This window comes from Nuphar pumila, chromosome 13 (genome assembly GCF_984573655.1).
Source record: "Nuphar pumila chromosome 13, dmNupPumi1.hap1.1, whole genome shotgun sequence".
NCBI classification, from domain to species: domain Eukaryota; kingdom Viridiplantae; phylum Streptophyta; class Magnoliopsida; order Nymphaeales; family Nymphaeaceae; genus Nuphar; species Nuphar pumila.
Window position 1 is genome coordinate 96639257 of NC_143261.1, and position 19694 is coordinate 96658950.

The 19694-nt window shown below is 40.3% G+C and overlaps 1 protein-coding gene across 2 annotated transcripts in view; it reads left to right on the forward strand.

Annotated features, from left to right (window-relative positions):
* Nucleotides 1-19694, forward strand: part of PIR121 (transcription activator) — a 194568-nt gene that overhangs the window by 132022 nt on the left and 42852 nt on the right. For both annotated transcript variants that reach the window (XM_089985299.1, XM_089985300.1), the window contains 4 exons: nucleotides 3816-3918; nucleotides 4908-5027; nucleotides 5113-5256; nucleotides 8199-8342. In XM_089985299.1, coding sequence (XP_089841425.1) covers nucleotides 3816-3918; nucleotides 4908-5027; nucleotides 5113-5256; nucleotides 8199-8342 — 511 coding nt within the window. The remainder of the gene's footprint in view (nucleotides 1-3815; nucleotides 3919-4907; nucleotides 5028-5112; nucleotides 5257-8198; nucleotides 8343-19694) is intronic.

Genomic DNA, 19694 nt, shown 5'->3' on the forward strand with positions numbered 1-19694 from the left:
ACATGCGAGAAAATACTTCAATCAAGTAGAATACTTGATTGAATAACCGAACCACCCACTCAAAGGTCAAAATATCTTTGTTATTGTATAGAAGCACTCTTTGAAGAGTGAGAAATACAAGGGCCACAAGGTCCTATTTATAATACAAATGGGAGCTAAAGGGGGCAGCCTTGTATGGAGCTGTCCCATCAAGTCTGAAAAGTCTTGTTACATAAAAAATAAAAAGAATAAGAAACAAAAAAATAAAATATGATCAGCCCCTAATGGGCTGACGCCTATTACAGTAAAAAGACCGAAATACCCCTATAGGTATTTCGGTTTATATATATATATCTTAACATCTACATCGTATGGTTTTCTTTCCTATAGGTAATGATTGAATGTCTCAAGTTTTGGCCTTTTGTAAGGCTTCTAATTCATTATTCATGGCCGCAATCCATTCATGATGACTTTTGGCCTCATTATAAGAGGAGCGTTCTATATAGGAGTGTATGTCCATAAGGCATGCTCTATAGTGGGGTTCAAACGACTCATAAGATATAAACCTACTATGTGCTTGAGTTATTCTCGTAGATTTTCTAACACTAGATTGATCTGTCTTGACTTTGGATATACCTTTCTAATGCACATGGTGGTTGACCTTGTGTATGACGAGCGCATGTTTGAAATTCATTGTGAGGTTCAACAATAGTCATATTGCCTTTATGTGCATCATGAGTGCTACCATTGGCACTCTCATGCATATCATGAATATCATTACTTTCATTCACATTAATGTTATTACTTTCATCAATAGTATCACCAGTATGCCCATGCATTAGATCAGACAAAAAATGAATACTCACATGGTTTCTTATAGTCAATTTTTGCAAAACATTTTCTTTTTCAAGAAAAGTTACATTCCTTTAAACATAAAGTTTGTCTTTCTCAATATCATAACACCTAAACCCTTTTTAGTTTTCAGCATATCTTAAGAAAACATAAGAAATGGCCTTAGCGGAAAGCTTATCGTTTTTGTTGGAAAGAACAAAACATTTACAACAAAAAATTCTTAATCTTGAATAATCGAAAGAGATTTTAAATAAATTTTCAATGAAAGAAGTATTTTCAAGAATGGTAGAAGGCATTCTATTAATTAAATAAACCGCTGTAAGAGCGACTTCAGCCCAAAACTTTTTTGTAACATTTTTGGATATTAGAAGAGTCCTAGTGGTTTCAATAATGTGCCGATGCTTTCTTTTAGCCAACCCATTTTGTTTTGGGGTGTAAGGACAAGATTTTTGATGAGTAATCCCTTTTTTATCAAGAAAACTTTTAAAATCTTTTGACAAAAACTCTCTCCTGGAATCAGGTCTAAAGATTTTGATGGAGGTTTTGAATTTATTTTTAATATAATTATGGAATTTTTGAAAACACTCGAATACTTCGGATTTGTGTCTAAGAAAATAAATGCATGTGTGTCTACTATAATCATTCATAAAAATCACATAATAGGAAACTCCTCCTTTAGACATAACCAGTGTCGGTCCCCATACATCCGAATGTATTAACTCAAAAGGTTCTTTAGATGTAAATTGTCTATTTCCAAAAGGTAAAGGCTTAATTTTTTCAAGTATGCAATCTTCACAAACAAAATCCTTTTCATTATAACTTTCAAGAAAAGGGAATAAATACATTTTTGACATACTTGGATGTCCTAAACTCCTATGCCAATGTTCAATACTTTTATTCTCAACAAAATTACAAAAAATTTGATTTGATAGTTCCAAATTGTCGATATAGTAGAGGTCACCTCTTCTGTGGCCTCGCCCAATCGGCTTCTTGGATTGGAGATCCTGTATTAAACAATCATTAGATGAAAAAGTGACCTTACATCCATGGTCGGTAATTTGAGAAATGAATAAAAGGTTGAGGTTAAGTTTGGGTACTACTCTAATATTTGGGACAAATTTTTTGATTAATTTTAGACGAATTTTGTAAATTACCCAAGCTTTTAATTTTTAAAGATGTTTCATTGGTGGTTGAAACATACAAAATCATTTGAGTTAATAAGACTTTAGGATAGTATGGATTCATTAGGAGTTGAGCAATTGAAACATTCTTGGGGCCTTCATCTACACCACCTCTTTCACTTGATGATCCCATAGAGGTCATTTTTTTTTCATTTCTCTTGGAAAAAATGGCTTGATGTGACCCAGCTCTTTGCAAAAGTGGCATGTTATCTTACCACATTTTTTGTATTCATAATCACTTGAATTTCTTTAATAGTCATTTGAGCTCTTCCCATTGTCATTTTGACTTCTTCTATAGTGAGGAGGCCTATATGCTTTGGTGTGATTTCTGGGTCTTCATAGCAAGCACCGATTTCTCATCTTTGCTAGGAGAGGATTTCTTTAATCTATTCTCTTCCATAGTTAATTCTTCTAAGGTTTCTACTATGGAAGGAATACCACCTCTATGAAGAAAGATTGATTTTGTTTCTTCAAATTTGAGCCTAACCCCATTTATGAAATGGTAGAAATGCTCCGAGTTGATTTGTTTTTCTTGAAGCTCTATGTCAATGCCACTTAGACTCTAAAATAGCCAATTCATACCAAAGGAGAGAAAGAGCATTGTAGTATTCTCTTATGCTCATATCTCCTTGGGTTATAGATCTTTATTTCTTTTGGAGATTACATACATAAGCTACATCCTTTAGAGAATACATATCTTGGAGATATTTCCAAGCATCACTAGCAAATTCAAACTTTGCTAAGCTAGAACATTTTTTTATTTCAACACTATTAATGAGCCATCTCATGATTTTGGAATGACTCATCCTCCATTCCTTCCATCTCTTTTCATAGTCGGTAATGACTTTGTTCATCTCTTCTCTTTGAAGTGTAATTTCTTTGCCATTTTCACTCTTAGAAAGCGTAAGCTTTGGTTCTTTCTCGGATCCATCTACCAAACCCCATAGACCCTTTTCTCAAATCTTGTGCTTTACTATGGATGCCCACATCACATGGTTTGTGTCATCGAGTCTTACGGGTATGGTGACAACCACTTCTCGTTCATCCTCTATAGATACAAGAAGAGAAAAAGAGAGAAAGAGAGAAATATAAAGAAAGAAGAAAGATATGGAAGCGGATGACTTTTGGGCACCACGAGTCCACGATCATACGATCCACGATCTCACGTCCATACGAGCAAACTTTAGTACGGTCAAGATTGCAATGGCTCTGATACCGTGTAACGAAATCACAAACTTTTCACACACCTTAAGCAAGAGGCAAATACACAGCCACACAAAGGGGCAAAAGCACAAGCACACCAACTACTTATGGGCTTAGAGAAACTGAACACACAATATAAAAATAGTCTTTACTGGGAACCAAATGCACACAAAATGCATTACTTTACAAGGGGACTGATCTCTATATTTATAGACTAAAAGGGGAGTTAGAGGCTCCCTACAATATAGCTGTTGGGGCTCCCCAACAGCTAGAAATCTAGCTGTTTGGAGTTCCATCAGCTACATTGCTGTTATATTGTCAACGACAGAAAATCCCTTGACAATATAACATATTACAAAATAAAATAAAAACAGCCCCTATTGGGCTACACCTATTACAGAAAAATTACATTGGTCAAAAGACCAAAATACCCTTGGAGGGTAATACATGTTACAATCCTGTCACATGTGTGTGTGTGTGTGTGTGTGTGTGTGTGTATATATATATATATATATATATATATTATACAACCCATATTCTAACAGTTTGTGTGTGTGTTCCTGCAGTATTTTTAAGAAACTCTCTCTTTTTCCCTGGCAGCAAGTTACTGGATCCATCATTTATCTTTGCATCTGATAATGCCGGCAAATATTATGTTCCACCTGTACGGTTCGATTCCATATTCCAAATGCGGAGAATGAAGGTGAAAGTTTCTATATGGTCTAATTCAGGGTATCTGTTATATGTTTCATGTCATTTTTATTTTATGATTTTTTAATCTGCATTTGATCTCCAAAATCTGTCTGGTGCTCTCATTTTTAAAGCTTAACAGGCAAAATAACTGTTTGACATCCCGTTTTGATGGGTTTTCATTCATGAACAGGCTCAGTTGGAAGTTGGGTTGGCACAGACATGGCGGTTGTTGCCACCCACTGGTTTCTGACCAAGCTAATATAGGATGGTGCCACATAACATTAGTATATCATATACATGTGTTCATGTGTCTGGCATCTGAGCACATGCAATGAAATGCTTGAGAATGTGTCTGAGAAGAAAGTTGTTCAGATGCTATCTTACATGTGAACACGAAACAGTGGGTAGAACTATAGATGTCTGATTGGAACACCTTTTCAATGTGTAATAAGATGGTTAGCGTGACTGCGTGAGTACTGTTTTATTGAAGTCAAATTCCATGGTGCATGTATGTGCATGTGAAAATGCTCAAGAATGTAAATGATAGAATATCCCTGTTCCAGTACTAGCTTACTTCATCAATATGAAACAGTGATAGATGTCACATCAAACTCCTTATGGATGTGCAATAAGGTGATCAACATTATGAGTGTTTGATTGAAGGCAAGTTCCAAGAGGCATTGAGATACTAGATATGCTCCATATTCAGTTCTCTAGATTTGCTTGCCTGAATATGCTGTTCAGTGCATTTTTTGGTAAAGCAGACCTCATGTCACTTGGTACTTTAGCTTCAGCATCAACATACATGTACTAATCGTAGCACACATTTTAATGGGCAAATGAAAGCCTAACAGTAAAACCAAAGGGAATGAAGTTTCTCTCTCTCATGTGTGTGAGTGTGTGTGTTTGTGTGTATGTACATGTGTCGGCACACATTCTTCTTTTTGTCTGTGTGGGTGCATATGTGTGCATGTATGACTTAAGCTCTTCACAGTGCAGCTGCTGGGCAGAACCATAGATCTAAGAAGTTTGATTGCTCACCGGATGAACAAATTGTTTAGAGAGAACCTTGACTTTTTGTTTGAACGGTTTGAGTCACAAGACATATGTTCTGTTGTGGTAAGATGCATATACCCTTTCTTCTCATTATTATTCAGAATTACTCTTTAAGCTAATTGTTTTTTTTCCCTTTTCCCTTTCCCAGGAACTACAGCAACTTGTTGATGTCCTCCAACTTGCTCATAAACTCATATCAGAAGAACTTGCGTTGGACTCATTTGTCCTCATATTGAAGGAGATGCAAGAGAACATTTCACTTGTCTCTTTTTCCAGTCGAGTCTCTTCCCAGGTTTTGAATCCTGACATCCCTTCAACAGTCAATAAAATTTCATGTAGCTAAACTGTTGCTCATCTTCTAGTATTGCATCTTATTATTTTTACTGATCATTTTTGTGAAACTCATAAATGTTTGGGCACATGCTTTCTTTTCATTGTTTATTTACCTTTTTCATAACTTTCTTTGAAAAAAAAAACTTTTTGATTCCATCATACTTCTCTACATTGTTTGTAAATGAATCAAAATTAGCGGTCAAGGAGGTTTGCAGGTGTATTATCCCATGTCTTTAATATAGTGCAAATGTATTACTGTGGCCATTGGTAGAGCTGCAAGTATTTGTATGCCACAAGGATATTATTGATATTTTGGTCAGATCCATAAAACTTATTATTAATGAGTTCCAGGCCTACAAAGCACATGTATCTTTATCCTATTTCTGCTTCTAGCCTGTTTCCTCCCTTCTTTCTCAAATATACTGCAATATTTACATGGTGTAAGAGTGGAGATCCAACCCTGAGAACATCATTTGCGACTCATCTGAAATCTAATATCACAAAGTGAAATTCTGTGACACTAAGATTGAAGATGATGATGACTAGCAAAGTGCAGTGCACAGCCTGAACCCCTAATGTTTTCTCTATATCGAGGACAGAGCCATTAGAATCCTGTATTACTTTTAGGCAGCCTTAGTGAGGATTGAATCAAAATAAAATTAATAATTGAAACGATTACAAAGAAATGAAGAAAATACACAATAATAAAATACAAATTCACATGAATGCCACATATACAAAATAACCATCATTCTAATAGTTCCCCTCAAGTTGTAGATCCCTTGATCATGCAACTTGGTCTCGAGATACTCATGACACGTGTTCTATAATCTTTTGGTAAATAAATTTATTGCTCAATATTCAATTTTCACAAACTTGGTGCACAAAATGGTGATCTATCTGAAAGTGTTTAGATGTCATGAGTCATGACAGACTAGATTAGATGATAGAGAAATATCACTCTTAGTATTGCACAAAAAGATGGGCTTGCTAATTTTATTCTTCAAGACATTAAGTAGATTTCATATCCAAATGATTTCGTCCGTGATGCTAGTGAGAGTCTTATTTAAGAATGATATATTTTGATGTGATGTTTATGTATAGGGTCATTTTTGTCTTTTTTGTACCAAATATGTGGTGTCACAATATGCTGCTGTGCCAGCGGTATTCTGGACCTCTTTAGAATCCTAATAATAAAAGATATATACAATGAGATTAGAGAGAGCTGCCCTATCACAAACTAACATGAGGTTTGGGCTGTTCTTCCAAGTCTCCTTCACATTCTCTTTTTCACTGTTCACAAGAACATCAAGATGAAAGGTGTCAGCAGTTCTTTTATTGTATCAGAGCCAACTTTTCATCCAGGTTGTCATTTATCAGATTCAAATTCCTGACTTCTTATCTTCTTAATCTTTTCTTGCCTAAGTCTCTTTCTTCCTCTCTTCTGCTCTAAACCTTTGTTTTTGTTGTTTCTCACACAGAGTCTTTTTTTCCCTGAAGTCTACCCAAACCCAAATCTTCACTCCTGTTGTTTGATATCTTGTTCTGGTTCAGATGTGTGAATGAACCTGTGCAGTCTTGTTGGGTTTGAAAAATAGGACTAACATCAACATCAGTAGGTGATATCAGCATCTATTTTCTCTCTAGATCATTCTTTACACTTATTTTTCCCCACCTTTTCCTGGGGGCCCACTATTTTCATGTGTAAATCTTTACCCACCATGAGGGTGGAGAAGCCCTTTCTTGAGGGGAAAAGGGGCACAGAGTTGTTTTTCAAACCACATGTTCTTTCATGGAAACGGTGTCCCCTCCACTCCCATGAAACAAACAGGCCCAAGTTGATCATGGTGTGTGATTTATCATGATGCAGAAGCACCAGGAAAAATCTGAAGATTGTGATGTTACATTCTGTTTCTACTGATCATAAAGTCGGAACTCCTTCCTGCAAGGTGTTTGTCTATAAGACATTGATTTTTCTAATGCAATTCTCTGCCTGCCTGCCTTGCGTGCTTTGAAGACGCTTGATGATACTATGTGACTGGCATACTCGGGATAATGCTTTACCTTTGCCTCATGAAAATTGCATGTTTAATTCTGATATACCTGAATAGCATACTCAATAATACAGTGGTGATTGTTTCTGTTTGCTTATTTTTGTCATTGTTATAGCTGTTATCTTTTGTAGTAATACACAGTTAAAGTCATGAACCTAACCTAAGTTGGTACCATTTATTTATTTGTGGTCACTGTGAATGCAGTCATCTTCCTGTTAAATATGAATTGCCTGTTCTCTGACATGCTTCTAAAAAACTGAAGAACAGTGCTTGTATGGTCTCCTGCCAGTGCATCCTTCTGCACATATATTGTACCTTAGTCATAGCTATTGAAATTTAAGTGAACTTGTTCAGGTAACAGGTTTAGTCCATGTTTAGGATCCATGAAGGATGATTTTATTTCTTGTTCTGCAGTCATGCTCCAGCATAGATCCATCTGAACTTCCTCTGAGCATCGGAATTTTTACATCCCAACCTTGGCATTACTTTCACATCATTATATGCATTAGTGTACATAAAAATCGTATTTGTTTTTAACTTAATGCTTCAATATTGAAATAATGCATAAGATTACTACTTAAGGAAAAATTTAAACTTTCTCAAGCACATCAATGCAGTCCCATGGCTTCATGTTATTCCTTGCTTAACAAGACGGAGGATCAGTGAATGTATTTGCATGAATTCACTGTACTTTTGAATTTCAATTGCTCTGAAATTCTGAATATAGAGATGGAATCCATGTTCATGTGTTGGTTCAATGATGCAGAAGTGTGAAACTGTAATTGCTGATGCGTTGTGAGAAATAAATTATGATGAAGTCCAAGATTTTCATGTGTTCTTTCTGCAGATTTTGACAGAAATGCAGAATGATCTACTGCCCAATTTTGTTCTGTGCAATACTACCCAGAGATTTGTACGGTTAAGGAAGCCTCATCAGCCTCAGAAATCACAAATACCTCTGGTGAAGCCCAGTTTCTACTGTGGCTCTCAGGTAAGATATTTCCAAACATTTATCTTTTATCATGCATTCTGTTACTAATTTGGTCTACCAAGTGAAGTCAGAAGTGTTCACATTTTTGAGCCCAGTTTGGAAGATGTTTTTGAAAAGCTATTTTTGGTAAATTCAAAATTAAAAACTAAATTTATTGAAAAATATGTTTCAAATTTTGAGTGTGTGTGACAATTGGTTTTATAACTTACAAACAAGCAGCATTGTAAGCTAGGGAGCAAATAAATCAGAATTGTTTGCACCTTTGATCTAAGACCGAGACATTCGTTTAGGATATGGGCCAAAAAGTAAGATTCAATGCTTCTTTGGATTGATTGAACTTACGTTTTCAAACTTCTTCCTCTTTGAATTTAAACTTGAATTAGGATCTGTGCTTCCTATCAGATCTAAACTCAGATCCAGACAATCCAATCCATTTACCTTTTTTTTTCAAAAATATATAGGCCCTTGTTTTCAATATTTTTCAGTCAGATCATCATTTAAATTTTGGATCTTTATTCAACTCTGTTAAGTCAGATCTAGTTGAAATTTGGATTTGATTGACTTGCTGCTCAATGTTTAGATTTTGGATCTATATGATCCAGCTCCTGTCTGACCAACTGCTCCCTGTCCCCTTTCTCTCACACCATTGACTCTCCTCAACACCAAAACATCTCAGCAAGGTCACTCAACCACCCTAAAACATTCAAGATTCATGTCATCATTGCTGTCATCCATGGACTGGGAAAATATAAATAATAGAAATTCAAGCAGGTAAGGGCGATCATTAATGGGCCTTCAGTCTTCATTTTCCTCCTCTCTCTGGAAGTGCTCTTGCATTATTCACCCATCTTGGTCTCCCTCTCTCCTTGGCCATCCTTCTTGGAGCTATCAATACCTAGGGTTTCAAAATTACCTTTGAGAAATCTCTGGTGATGAGATAACCAAAATATTCTGCACATGATACAATGACTTACCCCATGCCATTTCTAGCCAACTCTAAGTGCTGCAGAAAATGGGTGGTTGGCAGTAAAGTCCAAGAATAGGGAAGAGGTTTAAGAGTTGAAGTGACATAACCCCTGAAAAGAAAAACGGGTCTTCTTTGTTTCTTAAAATCATGTTGGGCTTCAGAATATAATATTCAGATTTCAGGTCAATATTTTCGGTTTTATTTTGACAGCCAAATGCATTTACTGCAAGTTCAGTGTCAAGATGCCACTTTCAGCATCATCCGAATGGCCCTTTAGTTTTTCTATTGGTGCAGTTTATCTTTCTATCTTTATAAGAATGAGAACGAAATAAAAACCCTAGCTCACTGCCATGAGTCATCAAGGTTCATGGCTTAGACCTATCTAACCTTGCATCTCACAAAAGCAAATCACCAAGTCTGATCCTCTGCCATTAGTTGTAAGGGCTTATAGTGGGTCTAGATTTGGCCCTGCTTAACCTTTGTAAGGCTTTTTCAGATAAACAGCTTGCCATGGTCCCGAGAACCAATGGGAGAGAAGTAACTTTGCTCTGTGGCTAATGGCCTATGGCATGGAAAAACTAGTCCTGATACATGTAACAATGCTAGTGTTAAGTCTGGTCCTCAGCCATGAGCCTTTAGGGTATGTTTGATCCACCGCCCCCCCGCTCGATTTTGGACTGCACGGTCGGTGGGAACACTTGTTGAAACAAGCATTGGATGCATCCGCCGCGTCTATGGAGTGTCCTTTCACCGTTCCAACCCCCTTATGAAAATAACAGGACGGGGGAACAGTGAAGTTAAAAAAAACATGGGGGGTGGGGGGTGGGGGGTGGGGGGAGGGGAAGGGGTCTACACCCGACCCTCTCTCTCTCTGTAACGACCCCAACTCATCCCCTTTGAAAATGCGGATTTTTTTTTTTTTAAAACAGTGCGGAAAACTTCCCAGAGACCCGGGGTCCTCACAGTTCCAATTCCAACTGGATAGCCACAACCCACAAAGGAACTTGCAATTAACATCCATAACTAACCATTACCTTTATTCATGAATTAAAAACTAATCTAAAAAATAAAGTGTCTGACTCAAGTAACTACTGATGACAATAAGCAAATAACAAGAACACTAGATTGAAAAACCAAAACAAAGAGCCACTCTGTCCACAAAGAAGACTGTCAAAACTCGTTGTGACTCTCGCGCCCTCGCAGTAGCTGTCGACTTCACTGATCACCTGTTTCTGCGAAAAACCAACGAAGTAGGGTGTCAGAATCGAAATCCTGAGCACAACTACTTCTTAATGAAACAAGTGAGATAAAGAATGAAGATGAGATATCATGTAACAATTAATGGAATTGCATACAAGGCAGTTTATAGCAACTGAGAATTTATTCATGCAACAATCATAATTGCTAAGCATGCAAAGACAGTAAAGCAGCAACATCTACTAAAATTTCAGCATGCAACAAGAATTAAACATTCAACACTTACCCTCATACCCTCATGTACTGAGTAAGGAAACCATTAAAGTATGCATGATCTAATGCATAACAGGAAAAATGCATGTCTTTTATGCAATGCATGAATCATTTTATTATCTTCCATTTAAGTCTTTTGTTTCCTTATGCATGCCATATTAAATGCATACAACTTTAAGTTTCTCTTTTTAATTACCGTTGCCCGCGGATACACCAAACGGGTACAAACCCCGAGGTTAAGTTAGGTTCCCATGGTAGCTTAGCACACAATTTATATTTTATTACTGGGTTCCAACTTAGCCCTCGACCGAATCACTTTCGGAACATTAGACCTCCACATCTAATGTCGGGGACACAAGGGACACCCCACGCCCACAAGTGCCACTTCCTTGGTACCAAAAACAACAGCTGTGTCAAACACACCACTCCCGGGTAAAGTGGCGGACTCTCCCTAAAACCGTGGCCAGGAGAAGGAACCTCAATATCGGGTTCAGGGAACCAAAATTAAGCACACGGAGTTTTGTATCCTCACAGTCTCCCCAAGACCGGATTTCTAAGATCCCCATTCTCCAGATGGGTGATCCCAGAAGGTATATTACACTGTGCTTTATTATTTCTTTTATTTAAAATTTAATTTCTTAAGTTTTGCAACATAATATGCAAAATGAAAGATAAAAGCTCACATCTACCTCGCGAGAGCCATCACAGGACTCCGGCCTGTGGAAACATATAGAACAGTGCAATAAAGCTGAAATATTTTATGAAGCATGATCTTTGAAATGCATTGAAATGAGTAAGGGAAAATATTCCCACAACTCGGGTTTACCAAACCCTCGATGATTCATTTTGATCACCGGAACACTAATACAGGGATCACAAATTCAATACCATCTTTAATTTCTAAGACATATCAGAATTAAACCATGGATGAATTATCATCTTATTCTAACCATTCAAATTAAAATAAGAATGCCTAACAGCATGATAAATCTGATGCCAATTCATTTAAACAATATTAATATTTTCCAACCATTCAAATTAAAATAAGAATGCCTAACAACATGATAAATCCGATGCCAATTCATTTAAACAACATCAATATTTTCCAATCATTCAAATTAAAGTAGGAATGCCTAAGAGCATAATAAATCTGATGCCAATTCATTTAAACAACATCAATATTTTCCAATCATTCAAATTAAAGTAGGAATGCCTAACAGCATAATAAATCTAAATGTTTTTCCATAAATTTTCATATCGATATATGAAAACGCAAAATGGGTCAACAAGGATGGATCAGAAGCTAAGAAAATATTTATATTCATAATGGAAGATTAGGATGGATCACAAAGAGAGTTCACTTGATTCGGTTTGAAAGAACACATACACTGTATGATTCACAGATGCATCATAGTGATATATTCATGTATAAGGAAAAATACAACTTGAGACTTGTTATCTATAAAAAAAAAACATGATTAAACATGATTATCATATCGATACATGAAAACCCAAATCAGCCCAAAAGGGCTTATAACTTAAATCCCATCCTTCTCTTACTGACCATAACATAATCCAACAGCTTAAGCATCTTTGTTATTATATTTTTTTTTTATATAGATGAAAACACCCAGCCCAACCCAGCCGACCCTGTCGGCTGGGTCCACCAGCATGTGCACAGGCCCAGTTTGGGCCTGTGTGTGCTGTCAAAAAGAACAACATACCTGCGACAAGGAATTGATTTTTTTTTTTTTGAAAAGGAGAAGAAACCCAGCCCAACCCAGCCGACCCTGTCGGCTGGGTCCACCAGCATATGCACAGGCCCAGTTTGGGCCTGTGTGTGCTGTCAAAAAGAACAGCATACCTGCGACAAGGAACTGATTTTTTTTTTTGAAAAGGAGAAGAAACCCAGCCCAGCCGACCCTGTCGGCTGGGTTCAAAAGCATACACACACCTGCCCCAGCCCAGCCGATCTTGTTGGCTGGGGCTTAGCAGCATATACACACCTGCCCCAGCCCAGCCGATCTTGTTGGCTGGGGCTTAGCAGCATATACACAGGCGTTCCACAATCTCTATCGGCTTCTCGTCCGTTGTTAAGTCAGGTTGTACCTCGATCGCCTCATAGTGAATTACGTGTGAGGGGTCAGGCACGTACTTTCTCAACATCGAGACATGAAAAACATCGTGAATCTGCGAAAACTGAGGAGGAAGGGCTACTCGATATGCAGTCTCTCCGACACGTCCAAGGACTTCGGAGGGTCCCACATACCTAGGACTCAACTTGCCTTTCTTCCCAAACCGGAAGATACTTTTCGTAGGCGAGATTCGAAAAAACACGTGATCGCCTACCTCAAAACTGAGCTCTCTACGCCGCTGATCGGCATAACTCTTTTGCCTACTTTGAGCTGCAATCAACCTTTGTCGAATTAAACGTACCTGATCCGCATAGTGCTGGACGATTTCTGGAGACTCTACTGCTCTTACTCCAACCTCATCCCAACAAACCGGAGATCTACACGGTCGGCCATACAGTGCTTCATACGGGGCCATGCCAATACTAGCATGAAAGCTATTGTTATAAGAAAACTCTGCAAGCTTCACATGTTTGTCCCAATCTCCTGCCCAATCCAAAGCGCACGCTCTCAACATATCCTCGAGCGTTTGAATCGTTCTTTCCAACTGCCCGTCTGTCTGTGGATGGAAAGCAGTACTAAACTTTAAGGTAGTGCTAAGGGCTTTCTGAAGCTGTCGCCAAAATCGAGATGTGAACCTCGGATCCCGATCGGACACTATCGAACGAGGCACTCCGTGAAGCCTAACAATCTCCTCTACGTAGAGATCGGCCAAGCTTTCCAAGCTTTGACTAATCCTGATCGGAAGAAAATGAGCACTCTTTGTCAAACGATCCACAATCACCCATATGACATCTCGTTGTCGTCGGGTCTTAGGCAGCCCTACGATGAAGTCCATCGAGATATCATCCCACTTCCACTCTGGAATCTCAAGAGGCTGCAAAAGTCCACCTGGTCTCTGGTGTTCAATCTTCACTTGTTGGCAAGTAAGACACCGAGATACGAACTCCGCGATGTCCCGTTTCATCCCATTCCACCAATAAGTCCTCTGAAGATCTTTGAACATCTTGGTGGAACCAGGGTGAACGGAATACTTCGACCTGTGAGCTTCACTCATCAACTCCTCCCGTAACGCTTTTGGAACCCACCATTGGTCCCCGAACTTAATGGTTCCGCCCTCCTCCCGGCGAAACTGCGCTTCTGGTTTCTGAGCACTATCGCACAACTTCTCAAAGTCCGGATCTTCTGATTGGAGTTCCTCAATTCGATCTATGATCTCTGGTCGTGCCTGCATCCCGGCACAAAGGATGCGTTCAGAGTCATCAGAAAAAGGTTGCCATCGCACGAACTCCTCGACCAGATTCCAACTGCGTCCAATCAAGCTAGCTGCTGTGACTGGCGCCTTCCTACTAAGTGCATCGGCCACCACATTCGCCTTACCCGGATGGTAAGCGATGGAGAAGTCGTAATCCTTTAGGAATTCCAACCACCTACGTTGCCTCAAATTCAAGTCCCTCTGGGTGAAGATATATTTGAGGCTCTTGTGGTCGGACATGACCTCAAACGTTTCCCCATAAAGGTAGTGGCGCCAAATCTTCAACGCATAAACTACTGCCGCTAACTCCAAGTCATGCGTGGGATAATTCTTCTCGTGCACCTTTAGCTGTCGGGAAGCGTATGCTATGACCTTTCCATGCTGCATAAGAACGCAACCCAGTCCAGTCCCCGACGCATCACTGTATACCACAAAACCACCTGTACCTGAAGGCAATGTCAAAACCGACGCTGTGGTCAACCTCTTCTTTAACTCTTGAAAACTGTCTTCGCAGCGAGAGGACCACTCGAACTTCACTCCTTTTTGCAACAACCGAGTCATCGGAGCAGCTATACGCGAGAAATCTTGAATGAATCGACGATAATAACCCGCCAATCCCAAGAAACTCCTAATGTCTGTCACCGTCTTCGGTTGTTCCCACGACAAAACGGCTTCCACCTTGGCTGGATCAACCTCTACACCTCTCTCGGATATCACGTGACCAAGAAACATCACCCTATCGATCCAAAACTCACACTTTGAGAATTTAGCATAGAGCTGATGTTCTCTCAGTGTCTGCAGCACGAGTCGCAAATGCTCTCGGTGATCTTCCACACTCTCCGAATATATCAGAATGTCATCTATGAACACGATGACAAAAGAATCCAGCCACAACTTGAAAACCCGATTCATTAGATCCATAAATGCCGCAGGGGCATTTGTAAGTCCAAAGGACATCACTAGAAACTCATAATGCCCATATCTGGACCTGAACGCTGTCTTAGGAATATCTTCGGTTTTAATCCTCAGCTGATGATATCCTGAACGAAGATCGATTTTCGAGAACAGCTTGGCCCTTCTCAACTGATCAAACAAATCATCGATCCTAGGCAAAGGGTATTTGTTCTTCACCGTTACTTGATTCAACATGCGGTAGTCAATACAAAGTCGCATTGAACCATCCTTCTTCTTAACAAAGAGGACCGGGGCACCCCAAGGGGATACACTCGGTCTAATAAATCCTTTGTCAAGAAGCTCCTGCAATTGCTTTTTCAGTTCTCCTAACTCAGCAGGTGCCATGCGATACGGAGCGCGTGAAACTGGTGCTGTACCAGGCACTAGCTCGATCGAGAACTCAATTTCTCGATGCGGTGGCAAACCCGACAAATCCTTGGGAAAAACATCCGGGAATTCGCGGACAACGTCTAACTGCTCCAATGACGGTGCCTGACTGTCTTGAGCAGAAACACTGGCCAAGAATACCATGCAACCCTTCTTGTGGTACTTGGAGACCTTCAAAGCTGACACGATTTTCACCCCATCGGTTGGTCTCGTCGAATGGCACAACAATGCAGACAATTTGGGGTGCTCCAAGATTACCTTCCTGCCCCGACACTGGAGGGTCGCATTATGCTTAGACAACTAGTCCATGCCCAAGATGACATCATAGAATGTCATATCCAAAATGACCAAATCGGCCGACAACTCATGGCCTTCTATCACCACGCCTACGGACGAAAAATACTTCCCGCAGGAAGAGGATGCACCCATAGGTGACATCACATCAAGAGCCCTTTCGAGGCTAGATGGAACCAAATCAAGCAACTTTGCAAACGAAGAGGAAATAAAGCTGTGTTGCACCCGAATCAAACATAACACGTGCAAAGTGTTCGGCGACTAAGAATATACCTTCGATCAGATCAGCCTGATCATCCTGGGAGGTTGTTGTCGCTGCGTAGACCCGTCCATTGGTCTTGCGCTGACCCTGCTGCTGTTGAGGCCTCTACTGCTGTGGTTGTTGCGGCTGTCCACCCGGAACCGCAGGCTTGTTCGGACAGAAGGGGGCAATGTGCCCTGGCTGTTGGCACTGGTAGCATACCCCTTAAACGATGGGCAAAAACCTAATGGATGATTCTTGCCACATCTGCGACATGCCGGTTGGGTCTTCCCCTGTTGTCTTCGCGGCTGAGGTCGGCCCTGTTGCGCGCCCTGCTGTCGCCCGTCCCAGGTCTGCTACTTCTTCCCGTTCTGCACTCCCTCTCCTCTTGGAGGATTCTTCCTAGTCCCGCCTGAAGAACCTCCTCTGCTGCCACCCTTCTTCTAAAAACTACATTTGGATCGTTCCCAGTCCTCGGTCAGTACGGTGGCCGACTCGATCGCCTCGGCCAGGGTAGAAGGACGACCCCCGAGCACACGAGTCCGTAACCCGTCTTTCAGTCCACGCACGAATCTAGCCGCCCTTGCCTTCTCATTCTTGAAGAGGTTTGGGCTATACTTCTCATGACTCCGGAACTTAGTAGTGTATTCCACTAGACTCATGGTCCCCTGAGTCAGATCGAGGAGCCTTTGTTGCATCTGCTCCTCGGCATAAAGGGGAAAGTAGGCGTCCAGAAACTCCTCCCTGAACGTCTCCCAAGGAATCTCATCCCAATCAGCAAATTTCACCCTTCGCAGGGTGTCCCACCAGTTCATGGCATCGCCCTTTAAGCGGTACGTGCCAAAGGGTGTCTTTCTCTCCTCAGGGACAAGTAAGACGTCAAACACCCGCTCAATCTCCTCGACCCAGCTCGCAGCGGCCTCTGGGTCTGCCTTTCCTGAAAAGGAAGGCGGGTCCAACTTCAGAAACCTCTCGAACGAAACGCCACCTGCGTTGGGAACAATGTTGACCGGAGGGTCACGAGTCGCTGCCTGCACGGCAGCCTGTGCAGCTGCCTGTGCAGCCTGTGCCGCTTGGGCCGTTTGTGCAGCTTGTGCCGCCATAGTCTCTGTTAGGGTATGGATGGTCTCCATCATGAAATCTCTTTCCTCCTGCCAGTTCGTGGGAGCAGCAGTAGAAGATGAAGCACCTCTACGGGTATATTGTGACATCTACAATGCACCACCTTTTTCAAATTAGACTATTATTGACACTACCCCTTTAGGGTTGATCATGAACAGTATTCGTTCCCGAATCACATCAGACTTTTAATTCACACCGAAGATTAATTCACACCAAAGAACATTAAATTTTAAGTAACATAATTACACAAGACTTATATAAAGTAAGTAAAAGTATTAAGCAACATACCAGTGAAGAAGACTGCTCTGGAGGACGAGTTACAACTTGTCGACGCTTCAGGACATGGCTCACATACCAATTATGAGAATTAAACATTAAAAGACGATAAAATTGCAAGTATTTGTGGTGGCTCTGATACCAAACCTGTAACGACCCCAACTCATCCCCTTTGAAAATGCGGATTTTTTTTTTTTTAAAACAGTGTGGAAAACTTTCCAGAGACCCGGGGTCCTCACAGTTCCAATTCCAACCGGATAGCCACAACCCACAAAGGAACTTGCAATTAACATCCATAACTAACCATTACCTTTATTCATGAATTAAAAACTAATCTCAAAAATAAAGTGTCTGACTCAAGTAACTACTGATGACAATAAGCAAATAACAAGAACACTAGATTGAAAAACCAAAACAAAGAGCCACTCTGTCCACAAAGAAGACTGTCAAAACTCGTTGTGACTCTCGCGCCCTCGCAGTAGCTGTCGACTTCACTGATCACCTGTTTCTGCGAAAAACCAACGAAGTAGGGTGTCAGAATCGAAATCCTGAGCACAGCTACTTAATGAAACAAGTGAGATAAAGAATGAAGATGAGATATCATGTAACAATTAATGGAATTGCATACAAGACAGTTTATAGCAACTGAGAATTTATTCATGCAACAATCATAATTGCTAAGCATGCAAAGACAGTAAAGCAGCAGCATCTACTAAAATTTCAGCATGCAACAAGAATTAAACATTCAACACTTACCCTCATACCCTCATGTACTGAGTAAGAAAACCATTAAAGTATGCATGATCTAATGCATAACAGGAAAAATGCATGTCTTTTATGCAATGCATGAATCATTTTATTATCTTCCATTTAAGTCTTTTGTTTCCTTATGCATGCCAGCAATCAACAGCATACTCTATTTGCACAACTAAATTTTCTTTTCTTTTTTTTTTGTTCTTATATACAACAAATTACAGAAGGTGCAAGGGAGCAACAGTGGAACTGTTCTCCAAGATTTTCCATCGACTGCTACATGGAATCAAACCTCCACCGATGCCCCATTTGAAATAAAAAAGAGATACCCGTACCTTTTTCACGGTGGTTTTCCGGTGGCTGGAGGCTGCTGTCGTGAAGAAGGGAGGGTGGATGCTGCTTGCCGCGACCCTCAATGGCAGCCGGTAGCCCACGCTGCCTGACGATGGTGGTTTTGCCCTCCGGCGTGCGCACACCGAGCGAGAGAGAGAGAGAGAGAGAGAGAGAGAGAGAGAGAGAGAGAGAGAGAGAGAGAGAGAGAGAGGGAACGATGGGGAAGAGAGAGCCCGAGTGAAGAGGGCATAACCCCCTCTTCACCCCCCTTTTATCGACCCCAGGCCCCCTCCTTCCTCGCCGTGATGGGAGGGGGAGGTCGGTTACGCCTTGCGTAACACCCCCCTTTCCCCCCCCCTTTCCTAACCTGTTAGGGTTTATCGGGCAACCCTTATCGGGTTGCCCTTTCTGTTTTAAAAGGGTTGTGAGTTGGGGTGGGGCTCGGGTCCGAACCCGGGACCCGCAACCCGGCCCCAAAACAAATGGGTCTACAAGTGGATCCAAATGGATCCACTGTGGATCCTCGAATTAACTTAAAATTTTAAATTAGAAAAATTTTCATTTATCTATTATTACCCTTTAAATCAAGATTTCAAAATAAATTAATCCTAAATACCCCCCTTTTATGGGTCCTGGATCCTTAATGTGGATCTAGGCCCAAATTGAAAAAAATTTGAAATATTTTAAATTAAGAAATCTCGGGTTTTACACTCTCACCCCTATGCAGCGGCCGAGCGAGGCCACCGGTGATCGACGATGAGCGGAGACAACACCAACGACGATCAAGGTCTTCTTTCTTCCCCTTCTTTGTCCTCTCTTTCTCCGTCTCTCCCCCTTCTTCTTCGTTCTTCATTTTTGTTCTTTGTTCTTCGTTTTTCTTCTTCTTCTTCTTCTTATGGCTTTGATTAGATTTTTTTCTTTGATTTCCATTGATTAGGTTTTTTTTTTCCATTGATTAGGTCTTTGAATCAAATTTCTTAAATTAGGGCTTTTTGTAGTTAATTTGATTAGGGTTTTTTATTTGATTTTTTTTATTAGGGCTTTGAATCAAATTTCTTAAATTAGGGCTTTTTGTATTTAATTTGATTTGGATTTTTTATTTGTTTTTTTATGATTAGGGTTTTGAATCAAATTTCTTAAATTAGCGCTTTTTGTAGTTAATTTGATT